Here is a 17,130-nt window from a genome sequence, read left to right as displayed (position 1 = left end):
TACTGACAGAAACTCTGAGAATAGAGTCCGCCAATCTGTCTTCCAATAAATCCTCGGGGTGAGTCTGATGCATGTTAAGGTGTGAAAAGCACTGGGGATAAAACTTGTTTGTTTTTGCCAAAAACAAGAGACTGAAGTTTTAGTTTAAGTGACACATGAACAAGGGGACAGATATTCCCAAGAAGGGGAATCCCAGTCAAACATGGTTCAGCTGCTTCCACATGTATGCATGGGTGCACCTCCCACCCCATCCCACAGTTAAGTCCTAGGAGAGTCTAATCCTCAATATGACCAGGTACAGGGTCTTAGGAAAAGATCGAGGGCCAATAAGAAACATGGGAGTGGTGAAACAGAAAAAAATATTTTAATTGCAATAAAACTTTCATTCAAAACCCAATCAGGACCCTATAAGGGATAAAAGGTACAAAATAACAGGAAGACCACAGGAATAAAACCCACATGAATCACTGTGGCATCCAGTTTCTATTCACAAAGAAAAAGCTCTAGTTCATTCTTTTAATTTTTTTGAAAAATTCCCGACATTCCAGAACTAAGCTGAAATGAATGAATAGTGTACTTTTACATATTCCATCACAAACAGAAAAATTGATGAGCCATAAAAAATGGGGAGAAGCTTATAAAACTAAATATGGAGCTCAGCCTTAACACTTGAACAAAGAAAGGAATTAAAACACTTTCATTGAAAAATCATGAGTGGATGAAGAAAGTGTGTAGAAACTGAAAATTTGCAAAATATTTAAAACCTGGAATCACTGACTACTCAGAAACTACACAGATGAATCATGTGTGGTGGTGAACAGCAGAGAGGGATTAGGATGAATCTGCCTTGCTCTAGTGGCTCCCCATACCACTGTCTCCAAGGAAAGCCTGGCATTGATTAGATACTGAGCCAGGCTAGGGCTGGCAGCAGATCCAGTAACCTGCCTATCAGTAGATCCTTCCGCTGGGCTGGCACTTTTGATTTGTACCCCAGACATCGGACGGATTTCATTGATTTTTGGCTCCTTGATGCCTGATTACGCAGCCAATCAAGTTGGAATGATGAATTCATGAGAAATAGTCTGAGCAGATACATCCCAACCTGCCCAAAGTTCTTCCCTCTGGAGAGCTGGATTCATTGCCACTGAACACGGTATTGACGTGTCATAGGACAATGAGACTGTGCATTGCCAATTGGTGCAGCTTGGTCCAGTCTGGCTATGGAGTGGCAGACTGTCTTTGAATGGTATAGGCCTCTAGAGGTGTCCTTCCAGGTCAGGATTGAAGCACAGGGACAGGGTGGTGTGGAGAAAGCTCACAGTGTCCCTGCCTATGCTGTACCTGCCCTGACTGTCTGCAAAGATGACTGAAGAACCTGACAGCTTGGGCAGGTACAGGATGGTCACGCCCTTTGGGGGGACTCCAAGATGACCACACAGGCCTGACTGACACACTCAGGGATGGATTGCTGAAGGCCAGCAGTAGTGACGGCCTGCTCAGTTGATGGGGAGCACACCCCTGCCACCTGAACTTGAGCCCTGGACTCCCTCTCATTTCCTTGATCTTGCAACCACCTTTTCCAATGAGAGAGCCACAATGACTAGTAGAGACCACCAGCCTCAGAGTGACCCAAGTCTACTGTGCTATTGGTCATAGAGCTGCTGATGTCCTCTACCATTTGTCCATAATCGTCACAAAGGTTTTGAAGATGGCATTAGTGGGTTCGGACCAAGTGATCATTCTCACAACAATTCTCTTCTGAGATGTTGACATGTGCACCACTCTCCCCGTGCATCTTTTTAACTGATTCTCCTTTCTTTCCAACAATACTGCCAACTTCCTTTCCACACATAAGTAGTCGAATGGTGACAGTGACATTTATTCACCTTCAGTCACACCTGTGTCCATGTCAAGCAAGGTTATGGGGAGCAGGACTTTGAGTGGTCAAGTCTTTGGTCACTGTTGTGGGTGGAAATCAAAAACCGCAGGGGTGAGACAACTGAGGGGGAGAGGGGAGCAGGGGGGAAGGGGAAGGATGGGAGTTGGGAAAGGAACAATGGGGCAGGCGGAAGGCGAGAGGGGCCTTTGGGCAGGTGGAAGAAGAGGGTTGGAGGAGATGGAGGAGGAGGAAGGGGAAAGAGCCCCGGGGCTCACTGCAACTGCTTCAGCTGCTGGCTCTGCTGGTCTGGGCTGCAGCTCTTTTATTTTGGCTCCTGTTTCAGAGCTTTGGTCCATTGTCAGCCCATGGTCCTGTGGCTTTGGGCTGTGATGGCACAGTACATGGTGGCAGGAACACATGGCAGAGAAGGCCTATTCACCTCTGGTGGCCAGGAAGCAGAGAGAGAAACAAGAAAGGGCGGGGGTCCCAAATCTCCTCATGCTCCCCACGACCTAACTTCTTCCTTCCAGTAGGCCCACCACCTCCCAGCAGCACCATAGGCTGGGGACCAGACCTTCAACACGTAAGTCTCTGGGGGACACTTCTCCAAACTACAGTATTCTTCCTCTGACCCTGAAAAATCTCATGTCCATTACATAATGCAAAATGCATTTGATCCATCTCCAAGAATTCCCAAAGTCTTAATAATTCTACCATTGCTCACACCTCCAATTTTAAGGTCTCCTCTGCGACTCAAGGCAAACTTAGTTACAAGTCCCTGTAAAAAAGAAAAGAACAAATTAAATCTTTCCAAGATATATTTGCACAGGAAAAACAGTCCCCTCCCAAAAGAGAGCAAAAGGAAAATAATGCGTAATGGATCAAAACAAGACCAAAACCCAGCAGGGCAAATATTAACTCCTATGGCTTCATGTCTGGCACCCGGGGAACACAGTGCTGTGACATCTACTTCCACAGGCTTGGGCAGCCCCACCAGCCTGACTGCCTGAAGCTCATATGGCCACTCTCTTGGGCTGGCTCTGCTGGCTGCCTGCAGCTTCTCTCGGCAGATCTTCCACATTCCTAACATCTCTAACCTCCTGAGGCCTCCACTGTAGCTTCAGTTTTACACATCACCCTGTCTATGGGATTCTAACCCTAACATATATTACCTGTTCTCCCAGGCTTTCCTTTAATCTTGGAGGCAGTCTCTACGACCCCATAACTCTTGATTCTGTATGCCTGCAAAACCAGCATCACATAGACAATGCTAAGTTTTGTCACCTGTGTGAACTGTCCCTGGATCTGCTCCACTATGGCTGTAGTGGCTTTTCTGAGTGCCCTGATGGCTGAGCATGGAGAAATAAACCTGGGGAAACAATTACCTAGGCAGCCCTGTGCGAGCAGGCTTCCCTGGCACTCTCTTCTCACATCAAGTCTTTGAAATAATGTACACTTTTACATCCTTGGCCCTATGATGGGGGGGTCTTGCTGATTCCTGAGATGCCCTCAAGACATATTTCCAATAGTCCTGGTGCAAAGTCATTGGCTTTATATTCTTTCTCCTACCTCTGGTTTATTTGTACAGATATTACAGGATGACATCAGCCCCTGCAGATAGGGGGCTGGGGGTCACATCAGTCCTTCTGCCCTCTCATTCACAGACAGAGGCCTTTACTATGGAGACTTTATGGGGATCTGGGCACCTTTGGGAACCTATGTACCTTTGGGAGCCTGATCTGGAGCCTAGGCCTTGATCTTTGAGTGGCAGAGCTTGCAGCCCTTAGTAGTGTGGGCACAAGCATGCTTCCTGAGCTTGGGGTGGGCAGTGCATGCCAGTTTCTTGAATTACTTATATATTATGGACATAAATCCTTTACCAGATGAACCATTTGCAAATATTTTTTCCCATTCTGTGGGCTTTCTCTTCACTCTGTCATTTGCTATGCAGAAGCTTTTTGGTTGGATATTATCTCATTTGTCAAGTTCTGCTTTTGTTTGCTTTGCTTAGGAGTCATATCCAAAAAATCATAGTCTGTGCCAATGTCTTCAAGTGTTTCCCATAAGCTTTCTTCTAATAGCTGTGGAATTTCAGGTCTTTGAACCATTAGGTCTAACCACTAACCACTTAGGTCTTTGTTCCACTTTGATTTGATTTTTTTGTACAGGGTGAGAGATAGGGGTCAAGTTCCAATCTTCTCCAGGTAGAGACCTAGTTGTCCAACCAAGAAAGCTGTACTTCTTTTTTTTTTTTTTTGGTGTCTTTGTTGAAAACCAGTTAACTGTAGGTTCTTGGGTTTATTTCTGGGGTTTCTATACTGTTCCACTAAACTGTGTGCCTGTTTTATGCAAATAACATGCTGTTTGGATTACTATGATTTTATAGTATGTCTTAAAATCAGGTTTTGTGATACCTTCAGATTTCTTCTTTTTGTTCAAGATTATTTTGGTTATTCAGGGCCTTTTGTGCTTCCATATGAATTTTAGGATTTTTTTTTTTAGTTCTGTGAAGCATGTAATTGATGCTTTGATGGGGATTTTATTGAATCAATAAATGGATTTGGGTGGTATGGACACTTTCACAATAGTAATTCTTCCAATCCATGAACATGTTAGGCATTTCCATTTTTTGAGGGACCTTCATTTCCTTTCACATTCTTTCACTTCTATAGTTAAACTTATTTCTAGGTATTTTGGGTAGCTACTTGAGACACAATTTCTTTCATTTTAATGGATGATATTCAATCCCTAGACCTTGAATAGAGGTTATTCTAGCCCAGGATCTGTAGTGTTAGGACTTCAGAGCTTATATCTTTTACAAAATACTGACCATTCAAGAGTAATGGGCTGCAGATTACAGCAGAAAGCCTCCCAGAGGACACCCAGTATTTAAGGATTTGAATGGGTAACTCTTCTGCCCAGAGACTTTGGTCTTTTTCAGTTCCTTTGACCTCCTCTACGTGTGCCGTTTCCTCTGCCTGACTACTATTCTGGTGGAAAATGTTTACTCATAAGAGAGGACTGATATTTCAGGGTGAGTGGGCAGCAGGCACATGTTATGTCAGAGAGGAATTTCAGCATCATCAGGTCATACAGGGTAAGACAGTTCTCTACTCTCCCGGAGGACAGATCTTGCCTCAGGAGCAGCCCTGGATCTTGTGGTTTCCCTTTACATTCTAAATTCAAAACAGTTATTTTTCACACTTGGCAAAACACCCCAAACCAAGTTCTTCTCAAGACATAGTTGAACTCAGAGAGAATAAAAATAAAAATGAAAGAAACTTTCATGTAGAGTGGTTGGAGGGGGAAAAGGTCTTGACAAGGTTCTGAGCAGAAGAAAGACAGTAGGTGAGAACCCAGTGAGATCACCTCAAAGGGTCAAGCCAGGGCTCCTCTCCAGCTCAGTTTGACCACAATTGCTCTCTTTGTATGCACTAAAAGGATGAGGTGGATGGAGAGGCAGAGGAAGCAGAGGGCCCCAATAAAGCAAGCAGAATTCACCTCATGTAAAGCACATGAGGGAGAAGGCCTTTGAATCCATAATTCACATAACACACATAACCCATCTCTGACCATGACATACCTCAGTCCAACCTGCAGCAATTTTCCATTTTCAGTAAGAAAAATTTCAGGATCCAAACATAAAAATAAGTCCCTGTACAAATCATCTGCCTATATCTGCAACATTCCTTCTGTACAATCTGACTTGTACAGAAGTCCAATTTAGGAGCTAGCCGTCCTTGACTTCCTTTAGGATCCAGCCATCCTGGACCTCCTTTGGTTACCTGTGCGCTCCCTGCCATCACACTGTACATTCTGTTTCTTCTTCCTGGAAACACTTGTAATTCCACACAGAAGCTGGAGCTGAACAACTAGAAACTGGCTGCGGTGGTTTATTTAAGGGGGTACATCAAAGGCAGGAATAAGGTTTCAGGGGTGGAACCTTGCTTCATGGTGTCTTGCAGTCAGCAGGCTGACTGGCATCTTGGCAGGTCACCCCCTTCTCAGAGGGGCTGTGTGGGACCTGGGGCACAGCCTGAATAGGGTTCACAATGTCTCTGGGCAGTCCGCCAGAGGAAATGTCCCCTGGAACTTCCCAGACACCAGATTCTCCTATTCATTAGGCTGTGACGCCGATGTGGTCCACACACGGATGGCTCTCGACAGGGGTATATATTTTGTATCTGGCAAGTGGAGTCTCTCTCTCTGCTTCCTTATTATCATGAGAGCCACTTCCCTCCACCACTGTCTTCCACATGATGTTCTGCCTCACCTTGAGCCCCTAGGAATGGAGCCTGCTGCCTACGGATTGAGACCTCTGAAACTTGACCCCCACGTAAATTTTTCCTCCTCTACAGCTGTTCTGGTTGGGTCTTTTAGTCACAGCAGTGAAAAGGCTGACTAAAACAGTTTATTTGAAAAAAGTCATGAAATTTTTATACATCAAATTATAATGAATACAAATCTATAAAATCATGGTGAGAAGTGAACTGATTATATAAACTTTCCTGTGGGAGAATTATAAAAACTTGGAAAAAACTATATCTATATAAAGATACTGAAAGCATGTAAAAGTAGACAAATGAAGAGAGTTTTTCTTAAAAAAAACAAAAAACCCTGCAGGTATTTCTATTAATATTGGGCAAAAAGGAGCCTTGCTTCTATTTAGCATTTAGTGAGCTCCTAACTAGCAAGGTAAGGAAAAAAAAAAAACAGGTTTGAGCATTGATAAGAAAGAAAAATAATTTTCAGACAGATTATCAGAAGTAAAAGTAGAGCAATGGGTCTTAATACAACAATCAACATTTTAAAAAGCTATGGCACTTCTATAGTCTGACAACAAACAAAAAACAGAAAATTAAAATTAAAAAAATAAATGCCAGAAAGCTTCCTTGTGAAATCAAAATGGCAAAACAAGGAGCAGAATTACACCCTCCTTGCCCCATGTGAAACAACCCAGAAAACAGGCAAGATGTGTAAGATAACGGTGCTCAACACACTGAACATCAGGTGACAAAAGAATCATCACTGAGAGTCAAAAACAAGGCAAGACCACAGCTGCCCAGGTTCCCCCTTGAGTTTCCCCAGCCACAGCACAGAGACAGAGAGTCTCAGGCCATGTGACGACTGCCAAGGCCTCCTGACTCCTGGTGTTCCTGATTTTATAGACACTCCTCACTGGAATGTGGAAGGGACCCGCAGCCCACTTCTGACCTGCAGGCCGTGGCGGACGTGAAGGAATGCCACTCCAGTCCAAGTCCACCTGGCTTCAAGACCTGCTCCCTCTCCTGCTGGCAGGGGAAGCATCTCCACACTGAAAACTTCCTGTGGACAGAGCCAGTTGGCTAGGAACTGTAGGTGGTCTCTAAAACTTGAGTGTCACCTCCAGCTAACAGCCAGTGAAACAGCAGAGTCCTGTGTCCTAGAGCCACACAGAAGTGAATTCTGCCACTAACCGGAGGGTGCAGGTCTTTTCCCAACCATGCCATGCATAAGGCTTCAGCCTGGCTGCAGCCTGGGAAAACACCAAAGCAGAAAATGCAGCTAAGCTGAGCTAAACTGCTGACCCACAGAGATTGTGAGATAGAGTATGCTGTTTTGGGTTGCTCTGTTTGTGGTAGTTTGTTCTGCGGTATTAAAAAACTAACGTGTAAAGGGGAGAGTCCAGCAGAATCCATGATTTGAGATGATGCTGCTGGGATTCTGGAAAGACAGAAGTGGCCAGAGTTTACAGAACAGAGTATGAGGAGAGGAGAGCACTGTACAGAAAGAGAACTGCAGACACCTGTGGAGAGGGCCCTTGAGTCTTCAGTGCAGTACTGATCAGCAGGTGCATGTGATAAAACTCCCTGTGGTCAAGGAAAGAACCACCCAGGATGCTAAACCAGTGAGAACAGACAGTACACCCCGTCTTAACCAACACGCAGAGAGGCAAACACTCAAGAGTGTTAGAGGAAATAGTGTCCTGAACTTATGTGGGAGCAGGAAAGACTTCTGTCTTACCAAACATAAATGCTTATGATTTATGGGGCATTGAGTAGAGTGCACAGAAGACCCGTGCCTCAGTGACAGGGAATAGTTAGTCCAAAATTGAAAATTTCTCAGGTCTGCCTAAAAATCTTGAAAGCAAGGCCTAAAACATCAAACTATTTCCACATAACTCAATACATTCCAGGAAAAAAGTCCAAGAAATATTTAGCACATATCAAGGTTGAAACCAGATGCCTGGCATTAAATAAAATTATCAAACATGAAAAATAACACCGATTAATCAACAGCACGTGATATCAACCAAGATCTAGCATAAATGTTAAAGTAAGCAGACAAAGGTATTGAAACAATTAATACAGGTGTGAAATATATGGTCAAACCATTAGGTAGGGAAACTAAAGACATAAAGAGACTCAAATTTAACTTCTGGAAATGAAAACATGATATAGATGTGAAAAGTACACTGCATACAACTACTAGACTACTAGAAAAAGAAAAACTTAGTGAATTTGAAGACAGAGCAATGCAAATATTTCAACAGAGAAAACATAGAGGAAAAAACAGCCTCAATGGGTCAACCCCAAGTAGACCAATGTTCCAAAAACTGGAATCACTAAAAAGAAAATGTATTAACAGAAAAAAATGTCTATTAAAAACAATGGCCAAAAATCATATAAATTAGAAAAGAACTATAAACCACACTCCCAAAAGGGTCAAAACACCTCAAGCAAATAAAACACAAAGAAATCTATGTAGAGGTACATTGTAATAGCTTGCTCAAAATGAGTGATAAAGGGAAAATCTTTAAAGAAGCCAGGGATAATATATATCTTGCATTCAGAAGAAAAAGATAAACTTGGCAGCATTTTTTTTTTTTTTGCAGAATTAATGTGAGAGAGCAGACCTGAAAAAAACATTTTTAAAATATTGGAAGAAAATCTGTCAAAATTAAATGATCTTTCAAAATTATTTTTCAAAAATGAAAGCAGATATCTTTGCAGATTTACTACAGCTAAAAGAATCCATCACTAGCAAAGATGAACTATTTAAAAAATATTCAAGAAGGAGAATGATATCAGAGAGAACTTTGGAACTATACAAAGGAATTAAGATAATCAGAAATGGTAACAACATGGATAAATATTTAGGATAGTTTTCTTATTAGTTAAATTCCTTTAAATATAATTGACTTGAAGCTATAATAATAATATAAAGTGAGATTTACAATATATGTAAAAATAAATTATATGCAATGATAGGACATAAGTCAGAAAAGGACAAATTATATTATTTTAAATATTTATACCTCCACCAACTGGATTGCCTTGGGTAAAAAACATCTATCTTCTCTGAATCTGTTTTCTCACCTGGAAAAGATAAGACAATGAAATTATTATTTCAGAATTAAATGAGGTCATCAATGTAAAAGAAAATTATGCTCTATGTTCAGCAGTATTTCACTTAAAAGTAGACTGAGGCCAGTTGAAAGTATTTTCCCCAAGCCCTAAGCCTACAGCTTCTCCCTGAAAGGAGTTTGTCCACACATCAAGCACCCCAACTTCTACAGCTCCTGTGTTTAATGGAATTCACTGGTAAAGCTCTGGGATCTGGACTTTTATTTGTGGAATGCTCTTTCATTACAAATTCAGTTTTTAAACAACACATATTAAGGCTCTTCTGATTTTTAGTATTTTCTCTTATGCTCATTTCAATAAGTTGTTCCTATAAAGGAATTTGCCTTCTATATTAAAGTTATTAGATTTTTTTTGCATGAATTAATAAAATCTAATTATCCCCTTAATAGATACAAGAACTACAATATCTTTCCTCTTTGAATTCTCATATTGGTGATTTGTGCTTATCTATTTTTGGCTTGATCAACCTAACTGGAGCTTTATCAATTTTTTTAAAACTTTACCGAGATCTAACTTTGATATTCCTGTGTTGTATTTTCTGTATCCTATTTTTTCTGTGTGTTCTTTTTTTAAAATAATATTTTAGTTGTTGATGGACATAATATCTTTATTTTATTTATTTATTTTTATGTGGTGCTGCGGATTGAACCCACTGCCTCATGCACACGAGGAAAACACTCTGCCACTGAGCCACAATCCCAGCCCTACTGTGTGTTTTTAACAGTGTTTTTGCAGAAGTTTTTATTTTTATGAAATCCAACTTATCAATTTTAATCTCATGAACTTGATGTTGGTGTTGTATTTTAAAAGTTATTGCAAAATCCAAGGTTACCTAGATTTTCCCCAGTATTATCCTCTGGGAGTTTTGTAGTTTTGCATTTTACATGTACATCTATGATCCATTTTGAATTAATAGTCTGGAATCACTTGTTGCAAAGACCATCCTTTCTCCATTAAATTACCTTTGCTCCTTTGTCAAAAATCAGTTGTATATAACATAATTATAGTTACAGGTGGATTTAAGTCTATCATCTTGCTCCTCATTTTCATTACCTAGTCTTTTCTCTGTTCCTCTTTATCTCATTCTTTGGTATTAATTGAGTTCTAAAAAATTATTTCCTTTTATCTCTTTTGGCTCTTTTTTTTAAAAGTGGTTGCTGTAGCACCTAAAGTATTTATCTTTAACTTATTACACTCTCCCTAGAATATAAAGCACACCACTTCAAATGAAACAGAATCTGATATCAGTGTGCTTCCGTTGAACCCCTACCCTTCTCATTTCATACTGACATTTTCACTTCTTCATGTGTTAAAAACCTCACAATAGCAGATGTCCGTATGTAGAATAATAAACTTGACCCCTATCTCTCACCCTGCACAAAAGTCAACTCAAAGTGAATCAAAGATCTAGGAATCAGACCAGAAACTCTGCAACTGTGAGATGAAAATATGGCCCAACACTCCAACATATTGGTACAGGAACCAACTTCCTTAACAAGACACTTAAAGCACAAGAAATGAAACCAAAAATCAATTAGTGGGATGGTATCAAATTTAAAAAGATTCTGCACAGAACCTTTATTTATTTATAAATAACTAGAGCCTTCCTTCTATTTACTCATAGTTTTTTAAATTAGTGATATATATATACATATATATATATGCAAAATTCAATATGGTAACTTCATATATGTATATAGGATAGTTTGATCAATTTCATTCCCACCTCCCTGCCTCTTCCTATCCCTACTCCCTCCCCCTCTCTTCCTTTCTTCTACTCCTCTGATCTCTCCTTTATTTTCATGGGGTTACCTACCCCCACCCCCCACCTTATTTTGGCCTAGCTTCCACAAATAAGAGAAAACACTTGGCTCCTGACTTTCTAAGCCTGGTTTTTTTCACTTAGTATGATATTCTCCAGTTCCATCCATTTACCAGCAAATGCCACAATTTTATTCTTCCTTTTGGCTGAGTAAAACTCCATTATATATACATACAACATTGTCTTAATGTTTTATCTATTGATGGGCATCTGGTTCCATAACTTGGCTATTGTGAATTGCATTGCGATAAACGTTGATGTGGCTGCACCCCTATAGTATGCAGATCTTAAAATGTCTTTTTAAAAATATTTTTAGGTGTAGATATCTTTTTAAAAATGATTTTTCAAGGTTAATTTTGCTGAATATAGAAATATTTGTGGATCCATTATTTTTCTTCATCCCTTTAAACATATTTTAATGATTTCTGGCTTGCATTATTTTTTCTTACGAAAAAAGCAGCCATTATTTTTATGTTCTTCCCTTTTGTGTAATGTGTCTCTTTTTCTCTGCTTGATTTTAAATTTTTATTTCTTTCATTCTTTTTTGGTTTCCAGAAATTTGACAGTAAAGTGCCTGTGTTTATTTTTATTTGTTTGTATTTCTACTTTAGATTCATGAATTTTTTTGAATTCATAATGGAGGATATTCATCAAATTTAAATATTTTTGTTCCTTTGATGTTCAAATATTTCTATCCCATCCATTCTTTTCCAGTGACTGCTTGATATTATTCCAGTGATTTGGAGTGCCATGTTAATTTTTTCAATTGTTTTCCTTTTTGTGCTTCAGTTTGAATAATTTCCCTTGATCTCTCTTCAAATTTATGCATCCTTTCTTCGATGTCCAATGTGCTAGTAGGTCCATCCACTTAAGTTTATTTCAGATAGTATATTTCCTAGTTCAGAATTAATTCTTTGGGGTTTATATTCTGTCCTGAAATTCTTCATTTCTTAGCCCATTATATTTATTTTTCTATGAATTTTTTATCATATTTATTATGATTTTTAAGTCCTTAACTGGTAATCCCACTGAATGGATCATCTGTGAATCTCATTGTACTAGTTAATATTCTGATTGTTTTTTCCTGATTCTTCATATGTCATATAAACTTTTATTTTATTTCAGACAATAACACTGATCTCTGAAGTATGTGCTGCTCTCTTCAGTTTATGTCCTGGGGAAAGCAAGTTCATTTATCTGATGATCAGAGTAATCACCTATTTGCTCTAAAATTTGAGTTGAAACAGTCAAGGCCATGCCTAGGTTAGGGCAAGATATTTGATAACCGTACCTTCGTCACAGCTGGAGGTAGATTTGTAGGAGAAACATTGCAGACTCACCAGTGGAAGGGAAATGCTTCTGTCTCTTTAAGTTGTCATCATCAGGCCCTCCCTACCTTCCTGAGCTCTGGGGTCTGAGTGACTTCTTCTGTGAGCTGGGCCAAAGGAGCTTCCTGTGCTCACATCAGAAGGGAAAGCAGGAGGTCCTGCTTCTCAGAGCCACTCCAGAGCCTGTCACCAGGAAAGGTGAGCCTAAGTCTAGAGCTGGAGGGAGGAAGGAAGGACCTGATCCCTGGGGAGGGTTCCTGCTGTGCTCCCGACTCTACTAAGCACTGTGCAGCCCACAAGGGCCATGTTTTGTCACTGTGCAGAGCAGCCAAGGTCGTGCTCCCAGGTTTTAAGAGATGATCCGAATTCCAAATAGAGCAAGTTCAGAGAAGGTTGGGGAGCATCTTCCCCAAGCACACACATTATGGGAATTATGGGAACTAAAACCTGTCTCTTCCCACGGTGAGTGCTGGATCTGCTTCCAAGAACAAAGCACAATTTAAAACACACGAAACGTCCCCAGGTTGTATATTCAGCAAAGGCAAAGGATATTTCTGTGGCCCGTGAGCAATCTAACCTTGGGGCAGCGAGTTACTATGTGGAAACCTGGGTACACCTGAACTCTCCGCCTCACTGACCACAGCAGGGGCCTTCAGGAGACATCTAAATCAGGACCTTGGTCTCCTACCTCTCACCCTCAATGTCCCTTAAATATCTGTTCCCTAATTCAAGCTTTTCCCACTCCAGCTACAGAGACACCTCAATGTCCTCATCTATACAATGAAAGGATTTGAAAAATAACTGATTTCCAACTCTGAGTTATGGACTGACTACATCAGAAGGATCCCATTCTTTGAATCAGAATCTCTAATGGTGGGTGGGGGAAATGTGAATTTTGACAGAACACTAAAGTCATTTGAAAAACAAGTTTGGGAGGAAAGAAAATAATGAATTTTGACTTCTCCTAAAGTATTAAGAATATAGATTTGCACGTTTTATATTTGTGAATAATTAAGAACCACTTTCACCTCAGATGTCAGTGGGGCCTATTTCTCTCTTAAAAACTATTTAAAATAATATCAACCCCATTTGAAACTCTGTGGAAGTCCCACTGGCCTGGGTCCCCTCCAACATGCTCTACCACTTTCAGCTTTATCAGAGACTTCATCATCAGCTAAATTCTTCATCTTGTTCTATAATCTTGTGGCTGTTTCTTCATTTCCTGTTGATTACAGGAGTTTGTGGATTTCTATATGCAATATAATTAGCCACACAAATCCTATGGGCTGAACTTCAGTGGAGACCTTGGAGAGGTGGCCAGGGAGCGCCTACAGCCTAGAACACCTTAGGGTTGAACACAGCAAATCCATTCTCATAGACCCTCAGCCAGAGGCAAGCTATTCAGCCCTCTCTCTCTCTGCTCTCCTTTGTATTGGTGCCCAGGGGACAAAACACACACCCTGCAGTAACCATGGTGGCAGGCATAAGGAGGCAGAATTTGAAACGATGGGGAAATGTAGATAGGAACTCTGAAAGAAACATGGGAGAGTCTCGATGGCTGGTCATAGGAGGGCACAGAGGGGGTTGGAACTGCCCTAAAGTCAGCTCTTTGTGGAGTAGCTGAAAGAGCAGGGATTAGCTGGAAATGAGGCTAGAGATACAGACTGAGGGAAGACCATGCATTTGTGCTCAGGGATTTGTGAGATCATGGAAACGTGACCAGAGTGTCCACTGTATGAAATAATGCTAGACTTGGGCACATCCCTTTACTTTAAAAGCTTCACACTTAGTGGTTGAGGGCAGGTCCCAGGCCCCCCAGCCACAGAGCACAGGTAGATGTGTTTGGACAAGGCAGGGCTTTGGCTGGAAGACAGCAGAAGCTGATTCTGCAGATAGGCTTGGGAGGTGACTGTCTTCCAGTTTCCAAAAGAAGGCTTCCCATTTTCTCCTTGCTCCTTCTACAGTCCAACCACCCTAAAGTAGGTCTGTAAGTCCCTTGGTAAACTTCCCAGTCCTCAGGATTTAACTAAGTGTCTTCTGGCTGCTGAATCCTCTGAGAATTTTTTATATCAGGAGCTCATGACATTGACCTTGAATTATCATCTGGGAAAATTAATACCTGAGGCTTAGTATAAATTACACAGAGTAAATGTGAAAACTTGCCTTTGGCTGTTTGCATTTGAGTCCCTGAAAAGAAAAACCCACTGAATGTTCTCATGGGTCTAAGCCACCCAGGTGCTGGCCCTTCTGTTGTTATTCTCCAAAAAGTATTAGCACAATTTACTATAACTCACAAAATGTAACTGCCTCCTCTCTGGACACCTGCCCCTCCCCAAAGCACACACCTGTATGTTCCCACCCTCATGAGCAAGGGCCATGTCTTATAACAGTGACATCCTCAGTTCTTTGGACTTTACCTGGCACAACGAAAAGGTGGTTATGCTATTCAGAGGGATAACACGTGAATGAGCCAATCGTGTTTGGGACTTTCAGGGACACCTGAGAGGGTGGAAGATGGCAAGAGATGAAGAAGACCCCTATGGTAAGAACAGATCGCAGCAATGCATCCTGTGGTTCAGCTCAGGGTAAGAGGGGAGTGGGCTCACTCGTGACCAAATACACGTAAGTCCCAGAGGGGTCTCCAGCCTGGGGTGAACTGGCAAGGCCCTTGGCTGGAAAGCAGAGGAGCTGCCCAGTGGAAGTTGGTTGAACTGATGTCGGATTCTAACCCTTGGTCCTCCAGGGTCAGAAGAAGACACCGGGTCCCGGCAGGAGCCTGAGCTGAGGCTCATCCTGGTGGGCAGGACGGGAGCCGGGAAGAGCGCCACCGGGAACAGCGTCCTGGGCCACAGGCACTTCCTGTCCAGGCTGGGAGCCACGTCGGTGACCAGAGCCTGCGCTGCTGCCAGTGGGCGCTGGGACAGGTGGCGCGTGCACGTCATCGACACCCCCGACCTCTTCGGCTCCGACGTGCACAACACAGACCCCGAGTGCTTGCAGAGAGCGCGCTGCTACCTGCTGTCGGCGCCCGGGCCGCACGCGCTGCTGCTGGTCACCCAGCTGGGCCGCTTCACCGCCCAGGACCAGCAGGCGCTGCGCAAGGTGAAGGAGCTGTTCGGCCAGGCCGTGGTGGCGCGAGTCGTCCTCGTCTTCACCCACAAGGAGGACCTGGCCGGCGACTCTGTGGAGGACTACGTGCGCTGCACGGAGAACCGGGCCCTGCGGGATCTGGTGGCCGAGTGCGAGGGCCGAGTCTGCGCCCTCAACAACCGCGCCACCGGCAGCGAGCGCCAGGCGCAGGTGGAGCAGCTGCTGGGCCTGGTCGAGGGCCTGGTGCGCATGCGCGGGGGCGCACACTACACCAACCAGGTGTACGTCCTGGCGCAGGCGCTGCACGGCGCCGACCCGGAGGAGAGGCTCCGCAGGGTGGCCGCGATGCTGGCGGCTGGCGTGCAGAGGCCCCTGGGGATGAGGCTGCTGGAGGGGCTGTGGCAATGGCGGAAGTCCCAGAGGACCTGCTGGAGACTGGGCCTGGCCCTCCTGCTGGGGAGTGCCGTCCTGGTCTATGCCCTGTTCTTCCGGAGTTCATGGATGACCTGAGTGACAGAGATTGCTAGTCTTAAAATTTGTGGTAACTTAGCAATAAAGGAACCAATGCTTAAGAGTTCAAGGGGAATATTAAAACTTCATTCCAAAGGAATCCTGTCGTTTTCATACTCAGAATTTTAGTGACATGAAAACAACTTTGATCACTAACAACTTTGCAAAGTCTCCTTTTTAACAATATGTATGAAAATTTTAAAAATAAAGTCTTCTAACTGAAAATCTTCCTTAAGACATTTTCTTCATCTTGCTGAATATTTCTTGTCTTAGAAAATAGTGAAATGACCCATAGCTTGCACAGAGGACAAATGCATGGCCCTGGGAAAACAGGATTTTTATTTGGGGATTTTTTTGGGGGAGGGGGGGGGTTGTTTGTTTGTTTTCAGTGCTTTCGCCTTAGAGTTGGTCCCTTTTGACCTCTTTTCTTCCCAAAGAAATAACTTGCCTAAAACTGTGCTTCTTACATATTTTTTACTATAATGCATTTTAAAAACACTTCCACATACTCATATTTAATGTGGTTAATGTTGACAGCCTCTATTTCATTTTTTAATGCTCATAATGAGGCAAATGAAATACCCTGGTCTAAAGAATGCATTTGGGGGCACTTACTCATTGTCTTTCATTTCATATGCCTTGTCCCTCTAATGAGATTGTGGATCCCTTAATGGAAAGGTTTTTGGTCTGCTTCTGGCAAGTTCTATCTGGACTTCCACTCACCAGGCCTCTTATGGTGTATAGCCTCAGAAGATGATGGTAAGTTTAGGACACATCGGATATTTAGCATATGATTTATGGCATCTCTAACTCTCCCTCCACCCTTGGGTCTGCTATGGGCTCAAACAGCCGCCCAGTGTCTTGACCTGGGCATGTCTGAACCCTCAGCTCCACCTCTTGGATTTACCCTCAGAGGACCTCTGCTTCTGCTATGGAGCATCTTGGGCACGTGTGGCCTCTTTGGCACATCCTGAGCCACAAGACTCTTTGCTCACCCTCATCTGACTCCTCTTAAACCTAAAAAGAGTAGCCTATGACCTTGCCCAGACACAAAGGAAACAACGACACTGGTAAAACAGAAATGCCTGTGTTTTA

General features: G+C 42.5%; 1 protein-coding gene and 1 pseudogene across 2 annotated transcripts; one reads left to right on the top strand and one right to left on the bottom strand.

Annotated features, from left to right (window-relative positions):
• Positions 1-345: 345 nt before the first annotated feature.
• On the bottom strand, positions 346-8,708 carry LOC124078172 (poly(rC)-binding protein 2-like; annotated as a pseudogene).
• Positions 8,709-12,497: 3,789 nt separating this feature from the next.
• LOC124078173 (GTPase IMAP family member 1) lies at positions 12,498-16,260 on the top strand. 2 transcript variants are annotated; one of them, XM_046422873.2, is made up of 3 exons: positions 12,498-12,633; positions 14,929-15,020; positions 15,179-16,260. In XM_046422873.2, the coding sequence occupies exons 2-3, from the start codon at positions 14,960-14,962 to the stop codon at positions 16,033-16,035; spliced, it is 918 nt and encodes a 305-aa protein (XP_046278829.1). In that variant the 5' UTR covers positions 12,498-12,633; positions 14,929-14,959; the 3' UTR covers positions 16,036-16,260. The 2 variants fall into 2 exon arrangements, with proteins under 2 accessions (XP_046278829.1, XP_046278830.1); XM_046422874.2 differs by having other exon boundaries at positions 12,499-12,633; positions 14,929-14,977.
• The last annotated feature ends 870 nt before the right edge of the window (positions 16,261-17,130 follow it).

The sequence above is a fragment of the Marmota monax genome, unplaced genomic scaffold, assembly GCF_021218885.2.
Source record: "Marmota monax isolate L192 unplaced genomic scaffold, Marmota_monax_Labrador192_F-V1.1 WCK01_AAM20220418_F8-fsc01465, whole genome shotgun sequence".
In the NCBI taxonomy this organism is placed as follows: domain Eukaryota; kingdom Metazoa; phylum Chordata; class Mammalia; order Rodentia; family Sciuridae; genus Marmota; species Marmota monax.
This window is presented reverse-complemented; position numbering and strand designations above follow the sequence as displayed.

Coding starts and splice junctions, on each gene's coding strand:
- LOC124078173 (XM_046422873.2), top strand. CDS start 14,960: ATGAAGAAGACCCCTATGGTAAGAACAGATCGCAGCAATGCATCCTGT. Junction 15,021..15,178: donor ATCCTGTGGTTCAGCTCAGG/GTAAGAGGGGAG, acceptor TTGGTCCTCCAG/GGTCAGAAGAAGACACCGGG.